At 38.3% G+C, this 27,613-nt stretch overlaps 1 protein-coding gene across 13 annotated transcripts in view; it reads right to left on the bottom strand.

Annotated features, from left to right (window-relative positions):
• Positions 1 to 27,613, bottom strand: part of CADPS2 (calcium dependent secretion activator 2) — a 585,913-nt gene that overhangs the window by 268,384 nt on the left and 289,916 nt on the right. For all 13 annotated transcript variants that reach the window (XM_070369312.1, XM_070369316.1, XM_070369317.1 and 10 more), the window contains one exon: positions 17,937 to 18,048. In XM_070369312.1, coding sequence (XP_070225413.1) covers positions 17,937 to 18,048 — 112 coding nt within the window. The remainder of the gene's footprint in view (positions 1 to 17,936; positions 18,049 to 27,613) is intronic.

Genomic DNA, 27,613 nt, shown 5'->3' with positions numbered 1-27,613 from the left:
TTAATTAAATGTATCACAAATTAAACTCAAAGTATATAGAAGAAACTATAAATATTAGAGCCAAAATAGATTAAATAAAAAATAGCAGAAGGAATTTTACCAACTTGAGGAAAGGGATATACCAAAAACCTACAACTAATGTTATATTTCATATTCAAAGATTCATTTTTTCCCCTTAAGATCAAGAATTAGACTAGGATGTCCACTTTCACCATTTCTATTGTATTAGAAGTTCAAATAAGTACAAGACGACAACCAAAATACATAAATAGAAGCATCTAGATTGCAAAGAAGTAAAATGATCTCTATTAGCAGACAAGAAATTGTTTATGGAAACATTGTCTACCAAGATACCAGCAGAACTAGTTAGTGAGTTTACCAAGGTTACAGGATGCAAGATCAATATAGAAAAGTCAATTACATTTCAACATAATAACAATATCTAAATTGAAAAATTAAAACTAACAAAATAATGTCATTTAAGGTAGCAACAAAAATATGAAATACTCAGTGACAGATGTGGCAAAAGAAATGCAAGAAGATCTGTTCACTGAAAACTATTAAGACATCGGTAAGGAGAACAAAATAAGACCTAAACAGAGGGGTATACTGTGTTCCTGGGTCAGAAAACTCAACTTTGTTCATCAATTACCAAATTGATATACAGATTCAATATAATCACAGTAAAAATCACAGTGGATTTCTTTCCCCAGAAATCCCCCAAATGATTCTAAAATTCAGAGGGCAAAACAAAGGACCTATAATAGCCAAAACTATGCAGGAGTTGGAGAGAAAAAAAGAAAGAAACAGAGCTGGAGAACTATCACTACTTAATATAATAGACTTACAATAAAGTCAAGGTAATCATGGCAGTGTGCTACTGGCATTGAGATAGAAAACTAGATAAATGGAACGGAATACAGAGTCCAGAAGTGGACCCAACAAACATGTGGACAAGTGATTTTCGACAAGTACTAAGAAAGTCTTTACAATAAATGGTACTAGAACTTGATACTCCTACACAAAAATGTGAACTCTAATTTATTAGTAGCTCTAGAAATAAAAACTAAAAAGATCAAAGAGCTAAATTTAAAAATATCAAACTATAAAACTTCTAGAAGAAAGCATAGGAAAATTTTGACCCAGGGTTAAGCAAAGATTTCTTACATATGGCAACAAAAGTACAAGCCATAAAAGGAAAAACAAAAAAAAGAACTTCATCAAAATTAAGACCGTTGCTCTTTGAAACACACTGTTAACAAAAAGAAAAGATGAGCTGAATTCTGGGAGAAAAATTTTTTCAAATCATAATTCTGGTAAAAGATGCACAAACAACAGATTATTATGGCCTTTCCAAACTTAAGAATAAGAAAACAGGCAATCCAACTAAAAATTGGAAAAATGTCTGAACAGATGCAAAGAATGACAAAGTAAATCATTATTACTTAAGTCATTACAAATGACAAGTAAGCATGCAAAAAAGATAACATGATTAGTACTAGTTGTTACAGAAGTATAAATTAAAACCATAATATGACACCACATCTATTAGAAATAAGGATTTGGTATAGTGTATAGGTTGAATACTTATTCTATCTGGGATCAAGGTTGCTGTTGTTAGCTGTTCAGTCATGTCCAACTCTTTGCGAGTCCATGGGCTGTGGCTCACCAGGCTCCTCTGTCCATGGAATACTCCAGGCAAGAATATTAGAGTGGGTAGCCATTCTCTTCTCCAGAGGATCTTCCTGATTTAGGCAACAAACCCGGATCTCCTGCACTGCAGGCAGATTCTTTACCGTTTGAGCCACCAGGGAAGCCTAACTCATTAGCTAAATGAGAAACTAGACAGGTTACTGGTCATGGATGCAGAAGCCCTAATGGAGGTGATTTCTGAAGATATAGGAGTAGAAATTTTGACGCAGAAGAGGGTCTGGACCCTGATTAAATAAAGATATCAAAAGATAGGAGAATGAGAAAAAATGAAATGAGAATGATATAAAAAAATAAATAGAACCCACACAGTAGAGAAGTGTGCTATTTCAAGGGGACAGAGAGTAGTCAAAAAAACACAGCAGAAAAAACATTAAAGATTGGATTGGACAATAAAATCCATAATCAATTTAAAGGGGTGATTTTAGTTTAATAGTAAGGATGGATGAGTTAGCAATGGATTAAGGGAAGACTAAGTAGTTAAAAAAAAAGAAGTTAGTGCATTTCACCCATAAAATGTTCACTGAGGAAAACTTAGGGAAAGTGATATGAAAGCTAAGGGGAAACCTGAGTAGGTTCGAGGGAGGCCTCTATTTTTCTGAGGAAACAGAAATGTCAACTGTAATCACCCACATGGACCCACTGTGGAGCATGTCTATTTATAACTTGCTCTTTCAGCACTGAGAAGGAAAGAAAATGCTTTCCGCTCACTTTACTTCGAAGATGATGGCCAACTCCTCAGAGAGGGTCTGAGGGAGACTCCCTAAGGAACAAGTGATGCAGGTTATCAGTCTCCTTTCCAAGTCTGACTCAGGATGATTAAGTCTTCTTTAACACTTTACAGATTGTGATTAACGAGCCAGATGTAAGTTGCAAAGAAAAATATCTAGAAAGACTTTGCACCATATATGCCTGATCTCTGGCCCATCACCTGTCTGTGGTCCCTTTCCTGTCACTAGAATGGCTTCTGTGATATGACATCAAAGTCTTGTGACAAATGGCTACAGAAAAGGTGCACGACTTGTTGTTTGTAGGACTTCCCAGCAAGAATACTGGAGTGGGTTGCCATTTTCTTCTTCAGGGGATCTTTCCAATCCAGGGATCGAACTCACATCTCCTGCACTGCAGGCAGATTCTTAACTGCTGAGCCACCAAGGAAGCCCCGTGCCACTTGTTAGAACTACAAAAATAAAAGTTTACTTTGTATGGTGATGTTAGTTAGATATCTGTGAAATGCAAACAAATTTCCATTCCACTTTGCAGCAGATGATATTAATTTGCTGGCTAAAATAGCTGTCATCTAATATCAGCTATTTCAATAAAATTGGATGTTAAATTTTGCTTTCAAATAGTAAAATATCTATGATTATGATTTCGTAAGCAGTTTCTCTAAAGCTGTTTTGATGCATATGTAGATGAATCAAATTTGTATAATGCTGGAAAGTTTAATCCTCAAATATAAACTTTGAGTGAAGGGAAGACCTAAAATGATTTTTAAGATTTTATAATTATTTGTGAAAACTAGGATTGTTAATTAGTCAATAAAACATCTGTAGTCTATTCATGATTTACTGCTGTGCATGTTGCAATAAGAAGTTCTATCCTGACTGCCTATAAACCCAGGCATTCAGAGGCATGATTTAAACTCTATAGGTCTTAACCAGTTCTATATATGGGGTGTAGTTAAATATCCTGAACTTAGCTAAAAATATGTTAGCTCTTGAACATTTTAACATAAATGAAGAACTCAGAGGGAACTCAGCTTGGAGAGTACTATATAAATGAGAATAATTAAAAAGGATATACTCTAGGAAAACAAGAGGGGCAAAAAAGAATATTAGACTGACCAATGAATTAGAGCTTCTGAAACAGTAATCATCCCCCAAGAAAACAGATGTTTGAACACACTGTATTGCTTCTCTCTTAAACAGAAATCATGCATATTCTGATAATTCTTCAGATGGATCTCCTTCGATACATCAGAAAGCCACATAAGAAACAAGTTGATGAAAAAAGCATATATATAAGCTAATTTCGGAGAAGGCAATGGCACCCCACTCCAGCGCTCTTGCCTGGAGAATCCCATGGATGGAGGAGCCTGGTGGGCTGCAGTCCGTGGGGTCGCTGGGAGTCAGACATGACTGAGCGACTTCACTTTCACTTTTCACTTTCATGCATTGGAGAAGGAAATGGCAACCCACTCCACTTCTTGCCTGGAGAATCCCAGGGATGGGGGAGCCTGGTGGGCTGCCATCTATGGGGTCGCACAGAGTCGGACACGACTGAAGCAATTTAGCAGCAGCAGCAGCATAAGCTAATTTGTACCTGTTACATTAAGATGTAACAAGATGTTTTAAAGATAATAGCTCATTTTAATGGAATAATCAATTGAGCAAAGCTAATTTATCTTAATATTTAAATGTACCTGAACTTTCCATATAGTATTTACATTTGTAAAACATGCATAATGATTGTCACTTTGAATTGTTAGGTTATGACTATCTCTATATTAAGGAATGTTGAATAAAAGTACAAATACTGAAATACCATTCATCAAATAAGAAAAAAAAGGCACTGTTCTAGCTCCACTGTACCATAAAGAAAATAGATTCTAATTTATATGCTTCTCTATCCTCAGGGAGGCAGAAGAACCAGTGCTTTCCTGGGTATACTGATGATGGGGTACCATGACCATGAACTCCCAGTGTTTGCACATATAATAGGTTCTTTTTGTAACAATTGTTGGAAAGAATGTGTTCATAGCAATACTCTTAAAACTAAAAAGTTGTCTGGGTAGAAACTTCAAAAATCCATTTTGGACTCAAGAACACCATTTGATAAGTTAAACAGTACCAAAGAAAACAATAATTCATCCTGAAAGAGTCAATGGAAACTGCACTGCTCACAAATAGATGCCTTGTGGGATTATTTAGATTTTTATATGGTTATGTTATCTAAGCCTTGTTTTCAAAGTTTGTGGGGACAATAGATTATGATAAACCATATATTTTTGGGTGCTTAACTGGGTCCACTATTTACCTGCTTGTACATACCCGTAATAAGAAAAATACCCTGTTCTGCCTCTAGGTAGTCCCTCAGCACCCGGTGGGAGGCTGGCCACCAATTCAGATGAAAAATCTCCTTATGCCACCTACTTTCCATAAATAGGTATTCGCATCTGTCATCTGCTAACAAAATCTACATGCCAAACATTTGCCAAAGAACATAACCTTCAACTGCCTAATACCTATTTAAATTTCAGGTATCATTTCACAAAACTATGTGGTACAATAATTTGTGGGGTTTTTTGTTTGCTTGTTTGTTTGTTTACTGAGTTACTACTTCTCAACACTGGCTGTACATTAGTATCAGTGATACTCTCTGTGCCAATGTTTGTCAACCATATATGCACATGACTAGCTCCTGAGAAGTGTTTAAATGCTCCTTTCTGGATTCATCCTAAACCAACTAAAACTGGGAGTCCAGAACTTGAATCTTTTCAAACACTCCCTGAACCATTCCCTGTGTGAACATAAAGTTGATATGCACCATCATAAATGAAAGTAATAAAAGCAGCCAGCGAGTACCCTAATTGTTTCAAATCACTGTATAAAATGATAGAAAATGACTAGACGGACCTTTGTTGGCAAAGTAACGTCTCTGCTTTTGAATATGCTGTCTAGGTTGGTCATAATTTTCCTTCCAAGGAGTAAGTGTCTTTTAATTTCATGGCTGCAGTCACCATCTGCAGTGATTTTGGAGCCCAAAAAAATAAAGTTGGACACTGTTTCCACTGTTTCCCCATCTATTTCCCATGAAGTGATGGGACTGGATGCCATGATCTTCGTTTTCTGAATGTTGAGCTTTAAGCCAACTTCTTCACTCTCCACTTTCAGTTTCATCAGAGGCTTTTTAGTTCCTCTTCACTTTCTGCCATAAGGGTGGTGTCATCTAAGTGACTGATCTGATCTGATCTGATGAGAAATATGACAAGGTTGATGCAGAGAATAAAAAGGCTGACATAATGATGGAAGAAAATATATATATGTATTTCTATACATATACTATACATTTAGTGCAGACTACTAGATTCAAGCATTTTCAATTAGCGTAAAAAAATGATGCTGTAATAGGAATTAGCAAAATTTTGTTTTCAAATAATATAGAAAGTTCATAGAGAATACATACTCATGGAAAATTGACTAGTTAACAGTTTTATCGAAAAAGCAAGGGAGTTCCAGAAAAACATCTATTTCTGCTTTATTGACTATACCAAAGCCTTTGACTGTGTGGATCACAATAGACTGTGGAAAATTCTGAAAGAGATGGGAATATAAGACCACCTGACCTGCCTCTTAAGAAACCCGTATGCAGGTCAGGAAGCAACAGTTACAACTGGACATGGAACAACAGACTGGTTGGAACCAACAGACTGTTGGAACCAACAGACTGGTTGGAACCAACAGACTGGTTGGAACCAACAGACTGGTTGGAACCAACAGACTGTTGGAACCAACAGACTGTTGGAACCAACAGACTGGTTCCAAATAGGAAAAGGAGTACGTCAAGGCTGTATATTGTCACCCTGCTTATTTAACTTATATGCAGAGTACATCATGAGAAACGCTGGGCTGGAAGAAGCACAAGCTGGAATCAAGATTGCTGGGAGAAATATCAATAACCTCAAGGCTATGGTTTTTCCAGTGGTCATGTATGGATGTGAAAGTTGGACTGTGAAGAAGGCTGAGCACCGAAGAATTGATGCTATTCAACTGTGGTGTTGGATAAGACTCTTGAGAGTCCCTTGGACTGCAAGGAGATCCAACCAGTCTATTCTAAAGGAGATCAGCCCTGGGATTTCTTTGGAAGGAATGACGCTAAAGCTGAAACTCCAGTACTTGGGCCACCTCATGCAAAGAGTTGACTCATTGGAAAAGACTCTGATGCTGGGAGGGATTGAGGGCAGGAGGAGAAGGGGACGACAGAGGATAATACGGTTGGATGGCATCACTGACTTGATGGACATGAGTCTGAGTGAACTCTGGGAGTTGATGGACAGGGAGGCCTTGCATGCCATGATTCATGGGGTCGCAAAGAGTCGGACACGACTGAGCGACTGAATGGAATGGATGCATGAAACGGCTTTAGCTTAAATAATATTCAGTCCTGCTTTAAGTCATGAAATTAAATTGGCCCATACTGACACCATGATTTGTAAAACAGTCACATTTCCTCATCCTATCAAACAGTATTTAACGATTATTTTAGGAAAGACTTTGGACTCAGAAAGCTCAAGTTCAAATCCAGATTCTTGCAATTGCTGAGTGGTCTTAACCTCTGATTATCATTCTTTAACTAAACATGGACCGTTACTCTCTTCTTCAAAGAGGATTAAATGGGATATGTGAATAGTAAGGAATCACATACAGCAACCAGTAAAGCAATATAATGGTAGAGAAGGAGAACTAGAAATGACAACAGTATTTGCATTTCACCTAGCTCAATTTACAGACAAGGGGTCAGAGATCCAGAGAGTAAATGCCTCCCAGATCATGCCAAATAAAAAGTCAACCTTACTTAGTATGGCAAAACTGATCTAATAAATCCTTCAGTGAGTTGTTTGGGTGAGAACTATTATCTGATAGAACTGTTGAAGGAAATCTCCATCATGACTGAATTTACAGATATTTTCAGTGATTTTTACCATTTAGAATATAAATAAGACGTTTTACCTTTCTATTGCACTGGCTACTTTTAAATAAGGGCCTCCCAGGTGGCGCTAGTAGGAAAGAGCCTACCTACCAATGCAGAAGACTTAAGAGACGGAGGTTTGATCCCTGAGTCAGGAAGATCCCCTGGAAGAGGGCACAACAACCCACTCCAGTATTCTTGCCTGGAGAATCCCACGGGTATAGGAGCCTGGTGGGCTACCCTCCATAGGACCACAAAGAGTCAGAAATGATTGAAGCGACTTAGCACAATTTTAAATAAAGTAATCAGACATACATCCTTATTGAGATACATTCTAAGGACAAAAAGAACTGCTAAGAAATACCATTACTTTGTAAGTGTTTTGTTGGTTGTGGTACTGGTACAGTATTTCTGGAACAAATTTGTATGTATTATAAAACAGAAAATATTAAATTTATATTGATGCTGCAGAGAACCTGTAAAGTCATGATTTAAAAAAATATTTATCCCTTAACCTGTTCATTTCTTGTTTCTCCCGTTGTGGTTTGATGATTTTTCTTAGTAGTATGGTTGTGTTTCTTTCTTCTTAGTTTTTGTGTATCTATTGTGGGTTTTAAATTTGTGAACAACATGAGGTTCACATATTTGCTTGTTTTAAACTAGGAGTCACTTAAGTTTAAACATACTCTAAAAGAGCCACAGTTTTTACTTCCCTCTTCCACATGGTGCTTTGATGTCATATTTTAATTTTCACACTTATCCCTTTACAATTTATTATAGCTATAGTTGCTTTTATAATTTTTGCCTTTTAATCTCCATACTGGCTTAATGTAAGGGGTTGAACCTCAGTCCTTAGTATATATTTGCCTTTCCTAGTGGGATTTTCCTTATTCTATTGATGGCAGAATGTGAAGAGGAACTAAAGAGCCTCTTGATGAAAGTGAAAGAGGAGAGTGAAAAAGTTGGCTTAAAGCTCAACATTCAAAAGACTAAGATCTAACATCCAGGCCCATCACTTCATGGCAAAGGATGGGAAAACAATGGAAACAGTGACAGACTTTACTTTTTGGGTTTCAAAATCACTGCAAATGGTGACTGCAGCCATGAAATTAAAAGATGCTTGCTCCTTGGAAGAAAAGCTATGACCAACCTAGACAGCATATTAAAGAACAGAGATGTTACTTTGCCAACAAAGGTCCATCTAGTCAAAGCTATGGCTTTTCCAGGAGTTGTGTATGGATGTGAGAGTTGGACCATAAAGAAAGCTGAGTGCCAAAGAACTGATGCTTTTGAACTGTGGTGTTGGAGAAGACTCTTGAGAGTCCCTTGGACTTCAAGGAGATCCAACCAGTCCATTCTAAAGGAAATCAGTCCTGAATATTCATTGGAAGAACTGATGCTGAAGCTGAAACTCCAATCCTTTGGCCATGTGATGTGAAGAACTGACTTATTTGAAAAGACCCTGATGCTGGGAAAGACTGAAGATGGGAGGAGAAGGGGACGACTGAGGATGAGATACTTAGATGGCATCACCGACTTTTGGACATGAGTTTGAGCAAGCTCTGGGAGTTGGGTGATGGACAGGGAAGCCTGGCGTGCTGCAGACCATGGGGTCACAAAGAGTCAGACACAACTGAGTGACTGAACTGATAGATTCCTATCTTAAAGACCCTTTAATATTTGTTAGAATAGGTTTACTACTAACAAACTCTCAGTTTTTGCTTGCCTGAGAAGTTCTTTATCTTTTCTATTCTAAATGCTAATCTTGCTAGGAAGATATCCTAGGTTACAGGTTTTTCCCTTTCAGCACTTTGAATATACCACATCACTCTCTTTCGGTTTGCAAAGTTTCTGTAGAGAAGATAGCCTTGTAGTGCTGCTGCTGCTCCTAAGTCGCTTCAGTCGTGTCCGACCCTGATTCCCTTGTATTTGACGGTTTTGTCTTTCTGCATTAATAATTCTTTATCTTTTGTCATTTTAATTATGATATGTCTTAGTGTGGGTCTGTTTGAGGTCACCAAGTTTGAAATCTGCTCTGCTTTCAATATCTGGATATATATTTCCTTCCTCAAGTTTGGAAAGTTTACAACTACTGTTTCCTCAAATAAATTTTCGAACTCCTTTTCTCCTTTCCTTTCTGGGACCTCTATACTGCAAGTATTGGCAGGCTTAATGTTATCCCACAGATCTCAAACTGTTTTCATTAAAAAAAGAAATTTTTTTTTCTGCTGTTCTGATTGGGTGATATCCATTATTCTATCTTCCAGATGACTTATGTGTTTTTCTGTATCACTTAGTGCACTCTTCATATTTTCATGTGTGATTTTTTTAACTTCAGCTCTTGTATTCATTTCTGATTGTATCTTTTTTCTATTTTCTAGTTCCCTGTTAACAGTTTCATTGAATGTATCTACCCTTTTCCCTAATTTAGTTAACACTTTTATTACCAGTGCTTTGAATTCTTTATCTGGCAAGGTGATTATTCCATTATTTGTTCAGAGGTTTTCTTTTGCTGTATCAATGACAGCAATCCTTCTACCTCCTTTTGGTTAATTTTCTCTGCCGCTATGAATTTAGGTGAAAGTTACCTATTGTGGTCCTGAAGGAGTATTCTTACGTGGGAGAGTCCCTTTGGAGATGTGTCCAATGCCTTTGGTAGGAGAGCTGGATTTGATGTTAACACAAGTCATGTCTTTGCTTAGCGTGTGCTGGCAGCTATGGCCTTGGTAGTGGGTGGGGCTGGAGTCGGCAGGGCAGAGCCAGGTGTGCGGCCGGTCCTCCTTTTTGCTCAGTGACCCTCGACAGCCTACAGGAGGTCTGATCCCAAGTTGCTGCAGCAGAATCCCTGAGGGTGAGCCTGAGCTGGCTCTATTCCCTTTAAGGATGGCTTATTCTCTTTCTCTGTACTGGAAACCCATGCCCAATAGTGGGCAGTGCTGAAGCAAATGGGACACACAGTGTCCTCTATGCTCCTGTCTGCTTCAGACAGAGGCCCAAGCTTCCTCTGCTGTGCTGAGTGTGCACCCACAATTGTTTCCCTCACTCTGCTCAGACACAGCCTCGGGTGCAAATCCCTTTGTCGCTCACAGCTGATCACTGCTCCCAGCCTCCGTTACCCTTGCCCTGTGGTAGAACAACACTGCGGGGCGGGGGAACCCACGTGGTCTTTCAGCACATATGGGGTGGTGAGTGGTGGTGGACTGTCTGCCACAGAGATCTAGGCTGCTTAAGTAGATGCTCAGCTATGGCCATCACCACCTCACCCAGGCCCCGCCCAGAACTTGGTAGCCTCTGCATCCCACACTTGAGTCTTCTCCCCAGTCGTGGCTGCCTCAGGCCCAGTGTCCTGGGAAAGCTGGCAGCCTCCAGGACAGACCTCCCTGCACTCTGACTTGGGGGAGAAGCCAGTGCACTCCTGCTGCTCACAAGCTGAGTTTCGGGTTCCCAGAGTCTACGTGTTTGTCCCAGCAATTCTCCAGCCAGCCGAGGGGGATTGCCTTCCCTGTTTAGGACGTCAGGACTAAGGTGTGTAATCTGTGGCTCTCACCGCACATTCCCTAGGGCAGGGGTCCAACTGTATTCTCGCTTCTTCTCTAAGTTCCTGTCCAGGGTCACAAGGCTCAACAGGATTGCTTTTCTTCTCTTCTTACTGGATGTTTGTGTCTTTTCTACAGCCTTGGCTGTGCAGGAGTCCCTCTGCCAGTTTCCAGTTAGTTTTCAGTGAGAACAGTTAGACATGGAGGTCTATTTTTGATGTGTTCAAACACATGTGCACTCCACATTTTCTTACTCCTCCATCTTGACTGATCTCCTGTAATGTACAGTTCTATGTGTTTAAGCAAATGCATACATCCATATACCCAATACCCAGTGTCACACATAAATACTCCTTCACCTTGAAAGATCCCTGAACACCATTTACAGACAACCACTTTCCCCTTGGGTCAATCCCCGGTCAATTCATCTATTTCCTGCTTCTACAGTATTGCCTCTTTTAGAACAAATCATACAATATGTTGTAAGTTTAAGTTTGTTGATCTGCATCCTTGTCAGCATTTGTTATTGTCAGCTTCTTATATTACAGCCATTCAATGGTATCACCTTGTGTTATCAATCTATTTTAAGGGCTCTTTACTCATCTTTCCAATACCACACTAAATTTTAATTTAAAAACTTCACTCAGCCAAGATCCCCAGATACAGAATTATATAATTTTAGACTACAGACTTCAGATGATGTAAGGCCTTTTTCTTCAAATTAAACTCTTTATGCTGTTTCTGAGTGTGGTGGTAGTGGTTCAGTTGCTAAGCTGTGTCCAACTCTTGGGACCCCACATGTAAAAGTAGATAAATATATAGAAAACATTACCAACAGCTCTACCATCCAGAGATGACTACCGTTTTCTTCTAATTGTGTGTGAGTGCACATGTGGTCATGTCTAAAGACCCAAAGTTTTTTTTAATTAATTAATATACTTTTGGCTGCACTGGGTCTTTGTTGCTGCATGCAGGCTTCTTACTGCAGCTGCTTCTCTTACTGCAGAACATGGGCTCTAGAGAACGCAGGCTTCAATAGTTGTGGTGCATGGGCTTAGTCGTCCATGGCGTGTGGAATCCTGGATCAGGGATAAAACCCATGTTCCCTGAATTGGCAGGCAGACTCTTAAACCACTGGACCACCAGGGAAGTCCAAATTAATGCTAAATTTAATATTCAAAGACTGAGTGTTTCTTCCCTAAGATCAAGAATAAGACTAGAATGTCCACTTTCACTATATCTATTCACTGTAGTGGAGAATCTTATAGATGCGATTGTTGTTGTTAGTCGCTCAGTCGTGTCTGACTCTTTGCGACCCCAGGTTCTGCAGCCTGCCAGACTCCTCTGTACATAGGATTCCCAGGCAAGAACACTAGAGTGGATTGCCATTCCCCTCTCCAGAGGATCTTCCCAACCCAGGGATCAAACCCAGGTCTCCTGCATCACAGGCAGATTCTTTACCATCTGAGTCATCAGGGAAGCCCAACAGATGCAATAGAACAGTCAAAATAAATACAAGCATCTAGATTGGCAGGTGGATTCTTAACCACTGGACCACCAGGGAAGTCTGACCCAAAATTTAAAATCTGATTATGTTTGAGGAAAGAAAGCCAAGCGTGAACGAAGAACCATAGTAAACAAGGTGGGTGTGATAGGAGATAAATTTAGAGAGACCTGTTCAGGTGGAGTGGAGTTCTTCAATGTTGATTGTGTCCAATGTTGAGGCCTTGTTAAGAGAGACTGTGGCATCCTACCCACCAAATTTCTGATCCAGCAGAGAGAGATCTGGGCCTGAAAATCTGAATTTGCAACCATCTTCCAGGTGTTGCTGATGCTGCTGGTACAGGGTCCCACTTTGAGAACCCTTCCTGGGCATACCATACTACGATGAAGAGTCTGAGTTTTTTCTTCCAAATAGATGAGAAGACAATGTAAGGTTTTAAAGACAGAATGATGTGCTTCTGTGTTGAATTTTACATAGATAATAGTGGCTGAGGTGTGAAAGCTGAATCAGAGGGGACAGGATGACAAATGAGGAAGCAGTAAGTGGACTACTACTAGTGAGAAATTGTCTTGAATCAGAGTAGAGAAAATGTTAAAGTGTGAACCAACTCAGTATAGGAAAAAGCTGACAGAACTTGCAAATAGACTGGATATTAGTCAAAGAAGAAGAAAAAAGGGCAAGCTGAGGTCACTGCCCTGACAACAACCTCTATGGAAGACTGGATGGGGTTGCTAATCAAAAGTTCTTATTTCAAAAATATTTAGTGTGCGATATCCATTAATACACTAGAAATACCAAGTATGCAAATTAGATATACAAATCCAAAGCTCCAAGGAAGACAATTTAAAAATGGGACACCATTAACCCATGAACACATTTATAATCATGGAACCTACTGAAGTCATTAGTATAGATCAATGGCTTGCAAGCAGGTCTGCTCCCAGGGGACACTTGGCAATGTCTGGAGACATTTCTTATCGACTTCACTTAAGAACGGATGAGACTACTGGCATATATTGACTGGAGGTCAGGAACGCTACTCAAATATCATAAAATGCACAGGAGTGCTCCCAACAGCAAAGAATTATCTTCCTCAGAACATCAATAGTGCTGAGGTTGAGAAACTCTTATACAGATAGAAAAATTGGCTTTCATGTATGATGGGAACACGGGAGTACAAGGCCTTTCTCAGATATACAAACAACTGGAAAATATACCATTCGTGCACATTATTTAGAGGTTGCATCAGTTCAGTTCAGTCACTCGCTCAATCATGTCTGACTCTTTGTGACCCCATGGACTGCAGCACGCCAGGCCTCCCAGTCCATCACCAACTCCCAGAGCCTGCCCAAACTCATGTCCATCGAGTCGGTGATGCCATCCGACCATCTCATCCTCTGTCATCCCCTTCTCCTCCTGCCCTCAATCTTTCCCAGCAACAATGTCTTTTCAAATGAGTCAGTTCTTCACATCAGGTGGCCACAGGATTGGAGTTTCAGCTTCAGCATCTGTCCTTCCAATGAAAATTCAGGACTGATTTCTTTAGGACTGACTGACTGGATCTCCTTGCAGTCAAAGGGATTCTCAAGAGACTTCCTGAACACCACAGTTCAAGAGCATTAATTCTTCAGCACTCAGCTTCCTTTATAGTCCAACTTTCACATCCATACATGACTACAGGAAAAACCATAGCTTTGGCTAGACAGACTTTTGTTGGCCAAGTAATGTCTCTGCTTTTGAATATGCTATCTAGGTTGGTCATAACTTTCCTTCCAAGGAGTAAGCGTCTTTTAATTTCATGGCTGCAGTCACCATCTGCAGTGATTTTGGAGCCCAGAAAAATAAAGTCTGACACTGTTTCCATTGTTTCCCCATCTATTTGCCATGATGTAATAGGAACAGAAGCAATGATCTTAGTTTTCTGAATGTTGAGTTTTAAGCCAGCTTTTTCACTCTCCTCTTTCACTTTCATCAAGAGGCCCTTTAGTTCCTGTTCACTTTCTGCCATAAGGGTGGTGTCACCTGCATATCTGAGGTTATTGATATTTCTCCAGGCACTCTTGATTTCAGCTTGTCCTTCATCCAGCTCAGCATTTCACATAATGTAGTCTGCATATAAGTTAAATAAGTAGGGTGACAATATACAGCCTTGACGTACTCCTTTCCCAATTGGGAACAAATCTGTTGTTAAACATCTAGTTCTAACTGTTGCTTCTTGACCTGCATACAGATTTCTCAGGAGGCAGGTCAGGTGGTCTAGTATTCCCATCTCTTTAAAAATTTTCCATCGTTCGTTGTGACCATACAGTCAAAGACTTGGTCTAGTCAATAAAGCAGAAGTAGGGGTTTTCTCGAACTCTCTTGCTTTTTCAATGATCCAACAGATGTTGGCAATTCAATCTCTGGTTCCTTTGCCTTTTCTAAATCCAGGTTTAACATGTGGAAGTTCATAGTTCAAGTACTGTTGAAGGCTGGCTTGGAGAATTTTTTTAATATATTTTTAAAAATTTAATTAATTTATTTATTTTACTTTACAATATTGTATTGGTTTTGCCATACATTGACTTGAATCTGCCATGAGTATACATGTGTTCCCCATCCTGAACCCCCCTCCCATCTCGCTCCCCATCCTATCCTTCTGGGTCATCCCAGTGCACCAGCCCTGAGCACCCTGTATCATGCATCAAACCTGGACTGGCGATTTGTTTCACATATGATATTTTACAAGTTTCAATGCCCTTCTCCCATATCATCCCACCCTCACCCTCTCCCACAGAGTCCAAAAGACTGTTCAATACATCTGTGTCTCTTTTGCTGTCTCGCATACAGGGTTATTGTTACCTTCTTTCTAAATTCCATCAGATCAGATCAGTTGCTCAGTTGTGTCTGACTTTTTGTGACCCCATGAATTGCAGCATGCCAGGCCTCCCTGCCCATGATCAACTCCCGGAGTTCACTCAGACTCACGTCCGTCGAGTCGGTGATGCCATCCAGCCATCTCATCCTCTGTCGTCCCCTTCTCCTCTTGCCCCCAATCCCTCCCAGCATCAGAGTCTTTTCCAATGAGTCAACTCTTCGCATGAGGTGGCCAAAGTACTGGAGTTTCAGCTTTAGCATCATTCCTTCCAAAGAAATCCCAGGGCTGATCTCCTTCAGAATGGACTGCTTGGATCTCCTTGCAGTCCAAGGGACTCTCAAGAGTCTTCTCCAACACCACAGTTCAAAAGCATCAATTCTTCGGCGCTCAGCCTTCTTCACAGTCCAACTCTAAAACCATAGCCTTGACTAGACGAACCTTTGTTGGCAAAGTAATGTCTCTGCTTTTGAATATGCTATCTAGGTTGGTCATAACTTTCCATGTGTTAGTATACTGTATTGGTGTTTTTCTTTCTGGCTTACCTCACTCTGTATAATCAGCTCCAGTTTCATCCACCTCATTAGAACTGATTCAAATGTATTCTTTTTAATGGCTGAGTAATACTCCATTGTGTATATGCACCACAGCTTTCTTATCCATTCATCTGCTGATGGACATCTAGGTTGCTTCCATGTCCTGGCTATTATGAACAGTGCTGTGATGAACATTGGGGTACACATGTCTCTTTCAATTCTGGTTTCCTCAGTGTGTATGCCCAGCAGTGGGATTGCTGGGTCATAAGGCAGTTCTATTTCCAGTTTTTTAAGGAATCTCCACACTGTTCTCCATAGTGGCTGTACTAGTTTGCATTCCCACCAACAGTGTAAGAGGGTTCCCTTTTCTCCACATCCTCTCCAGCATTTATTGCTTGTAGACTTTTGGATCGCAGCCATTCTGACTGGCGTGAAATGGTACCTCATTGTGGTTTTGATTTGCATTTCTCTGATAATGAGTGATGTTGAGCATCTTTTCATGTGTTTGTTTGGCTTGGAGAATTTTGAGCATTACTTTGCTAGCATGTGAGATGAGTGCAATTGTGTGGTAGTTTGAACATTCTTTGGCATTGCCTTTCTTTGGGATATGTATATGCGCTCTCTCTCTCTCTCTCTCTCTCTCTCTCTCTCTCTCTCTCTCTCTCTATCTGGAGAGCTGAAGAATAAATTAAACATACCTCAAGTTACATTACAGAATTAGACTTAAATGGCTAGTGCTATTAGACAGTGAAAACACAATAAGGGAATAAGGTAAAATGAATGTAACCATAATTTAAATGAAAAATTTGGACTCACAAATCCATCACACTATATGGAATCTCCAGGGCTCTTCTCTTAGATTATGCCACCTGTACACCTTTGTTGCACGAATAAATGCACAAATATACAAGCACACGAATGAATGAACATTATGGTTTAGCTCTCTTAGGTAATTAAGAAATAGATGCAACAGGGAAACAGAAGGGTAAATATAGAATGTAAGTGCAGACTCACGATTTCTGGACTGTGGGTAGAGATTCACAAAATCTCTAGAAATGAAAAGAAACTTCAAAGATGTAGACAGAAAAGGAGGAAGATTTGAAATCAACAGCAATCCCAACTTTAAGGGGAAGAAAATCCAGTATACACACTAATCCTAGTGTCCTGCCACACGGAGCATCACAGCAGCAATCCACCATTATGAGAAATCCCTGAGAGAGATTTCTTGAGGCTTTATCCTCTGCAAAATACCTGTGAAAGCAGAGCTCAGGTCTGAGTGAAATAGAGCCACATTACAGAAGGTAACTTTATAGACGACTCATCTTCAGAAACAAGACTGCAGAAAATCTTTCACACAGAGAGGTGTTGAGAGCACAACATGTTAACATTCATGCTTTTACAGTCAGAAGATGCTGAGTATAAATGAAAGAGACAGGAATTAGAGGGGGCTAGGAAGATCCCCTGGAGGGGGAAATGACAATCTACTCCGGTACCTTTGCCTGGAAAACTGCCCGGACAGAGAGGTCTGGCAGGCTGCAATCCATAAGGTCGCAGAGTCAGACACGACTAGCGTGACTCAGCACTCATATTCTAGGTATGAGGAGGTGGCCATGGGGGAAAAAATAATTCTGTGTTAAAAGGTGTGTGACAAAAATCTTCACACAGAGAAAAACAGGTATAAGAGAGAAATACACTTGAGATATTCTGTAATCAGTCTAATCACAATATAAGGAACAGATGACTTCAAAGATAAAGAGGATGCTTTTAGTCCATGGACAGAAACGTTTAAATCAGGGTTACCATTCACCAAGAAGGATGAGTCGGTCCATACCACTCCCTTGCTGGCCAGTGAAGTACGTGTGACAGGAATGACTCAGGCAGTGACTATGACTTTATGTGTTTCCCTTACACACCCAAGACCTATCACAATACAGTCTAATTACAGCAATTATGTTTAGTAAATCAGAGATGTAAGCTGGGCTCATTGGAAATTACAAATAAATTACTAATGTAGTTCACACACTGCATGCTGGTCCACTTCAATTCTCAATCAAGAGAAGTTAAAACCATGCTGCCTGGGACATGTGGCGCTGACCATAACTCACCCTTCCCAGTTCTTTATCTTCAAGAGCCAGGACGCCGGTGCTTTCTGTGAAGAGTTTTACTTTGACCACAGGCCGTGGGTGAGTAGTGGTGAAGTCTCCTTGTGTTCCCCACCTGCAACGAAGTAACAAAGTTTCGATTTAAAATGCTGCCTTAATTTTAGTCTTCCATATAGATGTGTCTCCTTAGAAGGCACATCAAGCAATATAGAATCTTTTGTGGCTCAGTGAGATTTTTACCTTCCCTTTTGATTCTGACAGGTGGTAGTCAAGAAAGAAAATAACAATAAGCTTTACAGCTTGTAATAATTATTCAGCTGGTCAAAAAATTAGCACATTAGACTATAAAACATAAGAATCTAGATGAAGGTAAGCATTAAAGAATATATATGTAACTGAGTCACTGTTGTACACCTGAAACTAACCCAACATTATAAATCAACTATACTTCCATAAAAAAGCAAAGCATTGTAGATATAGCTACTGGTACCTATTTTATTAATTTAAATATAAATTACAATACCATTTTTATGGATGGCTGAGGAACATTTCTAGGGGTTTGAGTATAAGAGGCAGTGTCTCAGAAACCACTTTTTCATGTTGAAAATTTCACCCCATCTCTTTTTGTAAAATCTTTACTAGACATTTTATTTATATTTTTAAAAGTGGAGGCAATTATCTTGTCATTTACTTCATATGATTTTTTAAGTTCATGTCAAAAGGAAAGAAATAAGCATCATAAAATATAGGAGTGTTTTGCCATTGATTTCCTAGTACATTCTCCAAAGAATAGAGTAAACCTGTCTATATCTGACTTTTCAAATCATCATAACAAAATAACGTTTCCTTGGTTTATCTTTTAATTAACAGCATCTCATCATTACCACATACCAACTCATTCTAGTCTGTTTACAAACAACTGGCATATACTTGATATTAAAAAAAATCTTATAAATGTTTCTCATATTTCTGATAGATGAGACATGAGATTTAGCACAGCATGAAGAAAATGCCATTGGGAAAAATAAGAGGAAGAAAGATGTAAGTGACAAAAGAAAGAGAAATTCAATGAAATAAAGATTCCTATTAAAAATAAATCACTAAATAAAAACACCAATCTCTTAAAAAAAAAAAAGCAAGTAGTGGCACTGCCTAAAGTTTACTTTATACAACTTATTCAGAAAGCTGAAATACAGAAATAAAAAACAAAACTGAGAAACGTATACCAAAATTGAATACTCACGATGTCTTCTCCTATCAATGCAATTTTAATTTTTAACACAGTAGTATATGTTCAGTAAAAGCAGAGGCTGTTTCAATGACTAAAGAAACTAACATCAAAATGCTAGTTTGTTCTTTTGAAATTAACGTAATACTTCAGAGGGAAGGAGGAGATCCATTAAGGATGGAAAACAACTTAATTTCTATCTTAGATTTCTAGAAAGGGATTAACCAAGAATTTTTTTTTTTTTGCCATTTCATAGAATTGAGAAGGTCTGAGATAAAGTAGAGCTAAAACAGGAATAAAAAATGAAAATAGATTCAGAATCAAAATAAGGAAGGACAGAATGATTTTCAGTTTAGAGTGAGGGGTCTTAAGCCTTAATACAGTCAGGCAATCTGAATTGTAACTCCAGAGTCGATTCCCATGACATACCCCTTTCTTTGTCGAGTATCATGCAGCCAAATTTGGAAAACTAACTTTGTAAACGAAGTTCACCTTTTTTAAGTTCTATGTTTACACATCATATTAGAGAATAAAATTTGTATGACAGTAATCTTTTAAAATAATTAAAACCAGCTTCGTATTATAAAATATTTATCTGTGTGTCTAACTTTTCCATGAGTACTTGAAAAGTATTCTGCATTGTGGGTACAGTGTGATATATATGGATATAAGATCAAGGTTGCTACTGTGCTATTTAAATCTATTTTACCCTTGACGAGCGTTGGTATCCCTTATATAGCAGCATATAGGTATTCAGATCTCCTACCAAGACTGAAATTTTGACACTTCCTTTCCTTATATATTTTTGTCAACTTCTGGTGTCCTATTTGGTGATGTAAAATGTTCAGTGAGGCATCACCGACTCAATGGACATAAGTTTGAGTGAGCTTTGGGAGTTGGTGATGGACAGGGAAGACTGGCATGCTGTAGTCCATGGGGTTGCACAGTCAGGCATGACTGAGCAACTGAACTGAACTGAAAGTGTTCAATAGTAACCATATCCTTTAAGTATGAATAGTTTATTATTTTTCACAATCCCATGGTCTTGTTACTTCTCAATTACTAGACCTGTGTAAAAATAGAGAACTAACACTATGCTAGGAATAATGATAAGGTAAAAAACAACTTATGCTATCCTAAGTCAATTCAGTCGTGTCTGACTGTGTGTGACCCCACAGACACCAGCCCACCAGGCTCCCCTGTCCCTGGGATTCTCTAGGCATGAACACTGGAGTGGGTTGCCATTTCCTTCTCCAGTGCATGAAAGTGAAAAGTGAAATTGAAGTTGTTCAGTTGTGTCCGACTCTTAGCGACCCCATGGACTGCAGCCTACCAGGCTCTCCATCCATGGGATTTTCCAAGCAAGAGTACTGGAGTGGGGTGCCATTGCCTTCTCCAAAAAACCAACTTAGAGAAGTCAAATAAGGAATCTAATCAATATATTGCAAGTAGAGACAGTAATTAGAAAACAAAGAGCTAAAATTTAATGGGAAATCACTGATAATATATATAACTTGGAAGGGAATCCACGATATCCAGTCTCAAAATCAGTAACACCAATAAAGACAGGAAATAGATGAATATCATAGGCCCGGAGGCAATCCATGAGGGTACATCTCCCTACAAACAAGGTATAGGAACTCTGAGTCCAGAGTATGGAATGCTAATGGTCAACTCCTATGAAATGAGGAAAGCTTAAATAACACGCTTTCAGGAAGGGAGAAGCCAAGGCACAAAGTTATCAGCAGATCCTAACTGTAACAGACTGACGTCTACATTTTTAGAGGCATTCAACAACAACGAAAATGCAATTTTAAAAGGGTGCATAAATAAAAATACTGCAATGATAGTTCTCATAAATTCCAACATCCCAGGATATAAGCAAACTGGCACCACCTTGATAATTTCTCCACTGAAAAATAAAAGTTAAGAAGTTAGGTACAGTTTAAAAATGCTGATGAATTCTATAACGAGTTAATTAAAAAATACAAAGTCTCCCTCCCTTTCCACCAAAAAAGGCAGCATGGAAGAAAGGAAAAAGATAATAGGCCTATTTTCAATATTCACCATGATACTTCCTTGCCTTCTACTTAAATGGCATGTTTAAACACTTTCAGGAATTAATACCAGTTATTATCGTCTTGCTATTTTCTCTGTATTATGTGATGAAAGAATACACTACCCTTGCTGTCAATTTGCTTCGACTCAAAATGCATTGCCTTTTCCTTCTTCTATGAATGTATTATTTATGAGGACCCAGATTTCCAATGTAAATCTTCAAATGAATAAAATATCTACAAAGTATCTTTATGAGGACTGCAGGGTTTTGCAGCCATGAAAACTGGGTAAGTCATATACAAACTGAAATGACTGACATTATTATGTATTTGCTAATAAGCAGAGACATTACTTTGCCAACAAAGGTCCATCTACTTAAGGCTATGGTTTTTCCAGTGGTCATGTATGGATGTGAGAGTTGGACTGTGAAGAAGGCTGAGCACAGAAGAATTGATGCTTTTGAACTGTGGTGTTGGAGAAGACTCTTGAGAGTCCTTTGGACTGCAAGGAGATCCAACTAGTCCATTCTGAAGGAGATCAGCCCTGGGATTTCTTTGGAAGGAATGATGCTAAAGCTGAAACTCCAGTACTTTGGCCACCTCATGCGAAGAGTTGACTCGTTGGAAAAGACTCTGATGCTGGGAGGGATTGGGGGCAGGAGGAGAAGGGGATGACAGAGGATGAGATGGCTGGATGGCACCACTGACTCAATGGATGTGAATCTGAGTGAACTCTGGGAGTTGGTGATGGACAGGGAGGCCTGGCATGCTATGATTCATGGGGTCGCAAAGAGTCAGACACGACTGAGCAACTGAACTGAACTGAATAGATAAATATGCTGGAAATTTGTATCAGGAGCCAAAAAAATATGTTCAGTCTATTCACCCAGTAAGGCTATTTCTAAGAATTTATCCTAACAAAACAACCATGTATAATTAAAAAAAAAAGTATAAGCAGGAATGTATTCTACCATAGCATTATACATAAATAACAAAAGCAAGCAACCTAAATATCTAATATTAGGGGAAAGATTATGTAAATTATGTGACATCAATGAAAATGTTTGCTGCTATCTATGACAGTTATCAAGGTGATGTAAAACCATGCACGATGTATTAAAAAAGAGGGGACACAAAACTGAATCAGGTGTTGATGTATGGCAAAAACTATCACAGTACTGCAAAGTAATTATCCTCCAGTTAAAATAAATCAATTTTAGAAACAGAATCAGGGCCTTTCATTCATTCGAAAAACTTACTGAGTACCTCTTGTGTGCCAGACATATTCTAGTGTCAGTAACCAAAGTCTAACCTCTTAAAAAATACATTCTAATAGAAGATTATAGACATAAATAATTTTATTATTATATTCTGTAGTATATGTCTCTTTCCACTCTTGCTCTGCATTCTCAACAGCTAGATACCTCCCATGGTCTCTTAAAGTAGCTAGAGAACTAGATATATATTGTGATCTGAAAGAATTCTCAAAAGTTAATAGTGTATTTGTTTTAAAGTCCATTGAAAACCATAAGTAGTAAAATAGCTATGTCAAAAAAGTACTCAAATCCCTCAACTCAAAATTTGTATTCATTGTGAATGCATAATGCACTGTGTTACAGAAGCTACGAACTTGAAAGCAGTCTCAATCTATATTTTTCATCTGTAACCAGTAGTAATGAATTAAAAATATATGTAATCTCAAAATTATTTCATCCATCAACTACCTTTTCATCTTTTCATCTATCCGACTATGTGACTAGAATTGGAAAAGGTAGTGGGCATTAAAAAAAAAAATCAAGATGACAGATCTCGTATTAAATGAACTCAGACTAATAGGGGAGACAAACATATAAACTCAAATGTAAACAATAAACCAAATCATATAGAACTGAACAGGGGTCTATAAAGTGCACCTTTAAATTACTTCTGGGGTCAAGCACTGTCTTTTTACTGGTCACCTGCATTTCTGGCTTGCCTTTTTATTACCATTGTCTGTTTCTCTCTTAGGCTTTCTATCAATTGACAATTTTTTAAAACTCTTTATATGATGAACATTAACTGTTGCCATACATATGGCAAATATTTTCATACTTGGTTATTTTCCACTTAACCCATGTATGGCTTTTTAAAATGCACAGTTTAAAAATATTAGGTAGCCAATTCTGTTGATCTGATTTATAGTTTTTGACATTAACATCCTACTTAAAATTTTTCTTCTTAAAGATTATATAAAATTTAACCTACATTTCTTTCATACATTTCCACTGTTTAAATCTTCAATCTGTCTGAAACTCAGTAGTAATATTAAAATGGCAGTTTCACTTTTCTTTTTATCGCAATATCACTTGGTTTAGAAATCAAATATATTTATTATTGTATAAGGTTGAGTTTGGTTTTAAAGTTTCTGTCCTAAAAATCTATCTCTTGAATTGTGCTAATAAAACAATAGTTTCATTAGAGTTTCACAAGATATCTGTTAGAACAAAAAGAATATAGACATTTTCAAATTATATTTGAACTTCGAAATTATATTTGATTTAAGAAAAAGAAAAGTCTCCATTAATTAAAATCTATTCCAGTATTTCTTGGTAAAGACTTAAATTTTTTTCACATTCCACATAGGTCTTACACATTGCTTACTGAACTCATCTCACAGTACAGTTGATCCTTGAACAGCATGAGGGTTAATCCCCATATAATTATGGTTGGCCTTTGTATCTAGTTCCTCTCCATCTATGGATGCAACCAACCACTGACTGCGAAGCACCGTAGGATTTACTACTGAAAAATACCCACATGTAAGTGGACCCATACAGTTCAAATTCATGCTATTCAAGGGTCAACTGTATTTCTTATTTTGCGATTCTAAGGAGTCTTTTTCCTTTATGTTGTCTGACTATTGGTGTCATATAAGAAAGTTATAAACTCCTTTTTCAAATAGTTTTGCTTTATTTTCAATCTAGTGACTGTTTTTCCAAATGATGTCTTCACCAAATTAACATTAATTCTATTACAGAAATTGAGTTATTAATATAATTTAAAATGACATAATTCTATGCTATACATTGCTAACTTTAAAACAGAAACATTAAATAAGGGTTCAATTACAGAGGTAAAGGTGAGTCTTAAAGAATTATATGTGGGTGTAAAACTGGCGCACCTTCTCAGGCAGATGTTGACCGTCCAGAGATAAATCCACGCACATATGGACACCTTATCTTTGACAAAGGAGGCAAGAATATACAATGGATTAAAGACAATCTCTTTAACAAGTGGTGCTGGGAAATCTGGTCAACCACTTGTAAAAGAATGAAACTGGACCACTTTCTAACACCATACACAAAAATAAACTCAAAATGGATTAAAGATCTCAACGTAAGACCAGAAACTATAAAACTCCTAGAGGAGAACATAGGCAAAACACTCTCTGACATACATCACAGCAGGATCCTCTATGACCCACCTCCCAGAATACTGGAAATAAAAGCAAAAATAAACAAATGGGACCTAATTAACCTTAAAAGCTTCTGCACATCAAAGGAAACTATTAGCAAGGTGAAAAGACAGCCTTCAGAATGGGAGAAAATAATAGCAAATGAAGCAACTGACAAACAACTAATCTCAAAAATATACAAGCAACTCCTACAGCTCAACTCCAGAAAAATAAACGACCCAATCAAAAAATGGGCCAAAGAACTAAATAGACATTTCTCCAAAGAAGACATACAGATGGCTAACAAACACATGAAAAGATGCTCAACATCACTCATTATCAGAGAAATGCAAATCAAAACCACTATGAGGTACCATTTCACACCAGTCAGAATGGCTGCCATCCAAAAGTCTACAAATAATAAATGCTGGAGAGGGTGTGGAGAAAAGGAACCCTCTTACACTGTTGGTGGGAATGCAAAGTAGTACAGCCACTATGGAGAACAGTGTGGAGATTCCTTAAAAAACTGGAAATAGAACTGCCTTATGATCCAGCAACCCCACTGCTGGGCATACACACTGAGGAAACCAGAAGGGAAAGAGACACGTGTACCCCAATGTTCATCACAGCACTGTTTATAATAGCCAAGACATGGAAGCAACCTAGATGTCCATCAGCAGATGAATGGATAAGAAAGCTGTGGTACATATACACAATGGAGTATTACTCAGCCATTAAAAAGAATACATTTGAATCAGTTCTAATGAGGTGGATGAAACTGGAGCCTATTATACAGAGTGAAGTAAGCCAGAAGGAAAAACATAAATACAGTATACTAACGCATATATATGGAATTTAGAAAGATGGTAACAATAACCCGTGTATGAGACAGCAAAAAGAGACACTGATGTATAGAACAGTCTTATGGACTCTGTGGGAGAGGGAGAGGGTGGGAAGATTTGGGAGAATGGCAATGAAACATGTAAAATATCATGTAGGAAACGAGTTGCCAAGTCCAGGTTGGATGCACGATGCTGGATGCTTGGGGCTGGTGCACTGGGACGGCCCAGGGGGATGGTATGGGGAGGGAGGAGGGAGGAGGGTTCGGGATGGGGAACACATGTATACCTGTGGCGGATTCATTTTGATATTTGGCAAAACTAATACAATTATGTAAAGTTTAAAAATAAAATAAAATTAGAAAAAAAAAGAATTATATGTAATTCTTAAGCTGTTTTATGCTGAACTTACTTTATAAAACAGTCAAAGTATAGATAAATTAGCATTCTCATAATTTTGGCATTTTAAGATTAAAATAATGTAATATTTACCCAACAATCTTTGCCTACATAAAAGTTTCTGTTCATAACTTAAGCATGAAAGCATCAGATATTTGGTAGCATTGACTTAAACACCATCGTGGAAAGTCAAAAATGTTTCCAAGTTTTCTGCAATTGACTTCAAATAGGTCTGAGGTCTCTTTCTGCTGTCCTACAGGGAATTTGCCCAAGAAACTGGATTTGGATTATTTTACTCCTATTTGGTAATAAGGTAGGTATCACTCCTCACAAGCTCCAAGGATCAAAAAGGAATAAAGATGCTTGAGAATGGGATGCAAAGAAAGAGACAGGGAGAAAGAAATTATGGGTTAAGAAGTGAACAACAATGGAGAAAAAGGGTAGAGAGGGGGAGAAAAGAAAGACGGATTAAAAAAGACCAATCTGGAAAGGAGAGCGTTAGAGTACTCTGAATCTTAACCCATTTTTGCACACGATCTTTGATCTTTCTTTTAAAGACCATTTACAGTCTAAAATGCTGTGCCATGCTGTGCTTAGTTGCTCGGCTGTGTCCAACTCTTTGGGACCCCATGGACTCTTGCCTGCCAGGCTCCTCTGTCCACGGGGATTCTCTAGGCAAGAATACTGGAGTGGGTAACCTATCCCTTCTCCAGGGGATCTTCGTGACTCAGGAATTGAACCAGGGTCTCCTGCATTGCAGGCGGATTCTTTACCAGTGGAGCTACCAGGGAAGCTGACACACTGCAAATCTTAATAACAGAAATGAAAAACATCCTTTAAAATAACTAAGTTTTATCACTCTAAGTTTTGAGAGGACCTTTCAAAAAATCACACTAAAACTTTTTATAATGATAAAAAAGACAATACAAAATTATCTGTTTCTTCAACATGACAAAGAAGAAATCTTGGGGTGTATGTTGCAATTTAAGGTAGAAGAATATTTGGCAATGGCTTTGGGTAGGTAATGATCACTTTCATAAAGAAAGAAAAATGCTACAGCCTTCACCTTCATTCTCACTCTTACCATCTGTAGGATTTTTCCCTTCAAAGGACAACTCCATTTTAGTGCTCTCAAGATTGCTAAAGCCTCAAGGAAAACAGGATCTCAAAAGTCTGCATTTCATTTATGAAGTATTCAATGCCATTAAACTTCCATATCCAGAGTACAGAGAATCATTATATTTGTACCATTTTCTTCTGAACAAGTCAAACAAGCATGTTAGCACAAAATCAGGTTTCAGAAAAGAAAGAAGATATAATCTCTCATAAGCATTTTTCGTTTTCTCCCTCATCGCAGGGTAGTCCAGAGACATTACCTTGAAGCATCTAATTTCAAAGAGAACCATTTGTCATGTCATACATTACAATTTTACTTGGTGAAGACAGGACAAAAAATAAGTTTTTATAAAACAGAAACCAAGATTTTTAAGAGCCTACATAGAGAAAGACAAACTAAATAATTGATACAGAAGATAAATTAAAGCATAAAATCTGTTATACACATACAAATTCTTAGAAAGAGGTTTAAATAATAAAATGCAATGGTGTATAAATAAGAACCTATTGCAGAAACCACTAGTCACCTACAGATGTTTATCAGTATATGTTCATATTGCTCTCATACCTGCACCTTTGAAACTTGTGAGACCATCATCTGATTTTGT

This window comes from Bos mutus, chromosome 4 (assembly GCF_027580195.1).
Source record: "Bos mutus isolate GX-2022 chromosome 4, NWIPB_WYAK_1.1, whole genome shotgun sequence".
Taxonomy (NCBI): Eukaryota; Metazoa; Chordata; class Mammalia; order Artiodactyla; family Bovidae; genus Bos; species Bos mutus.
Note: the sequence above shows the minus strand (reverse complement) of the source record. Positions and strands in the feature narration are given on the sequence as shown.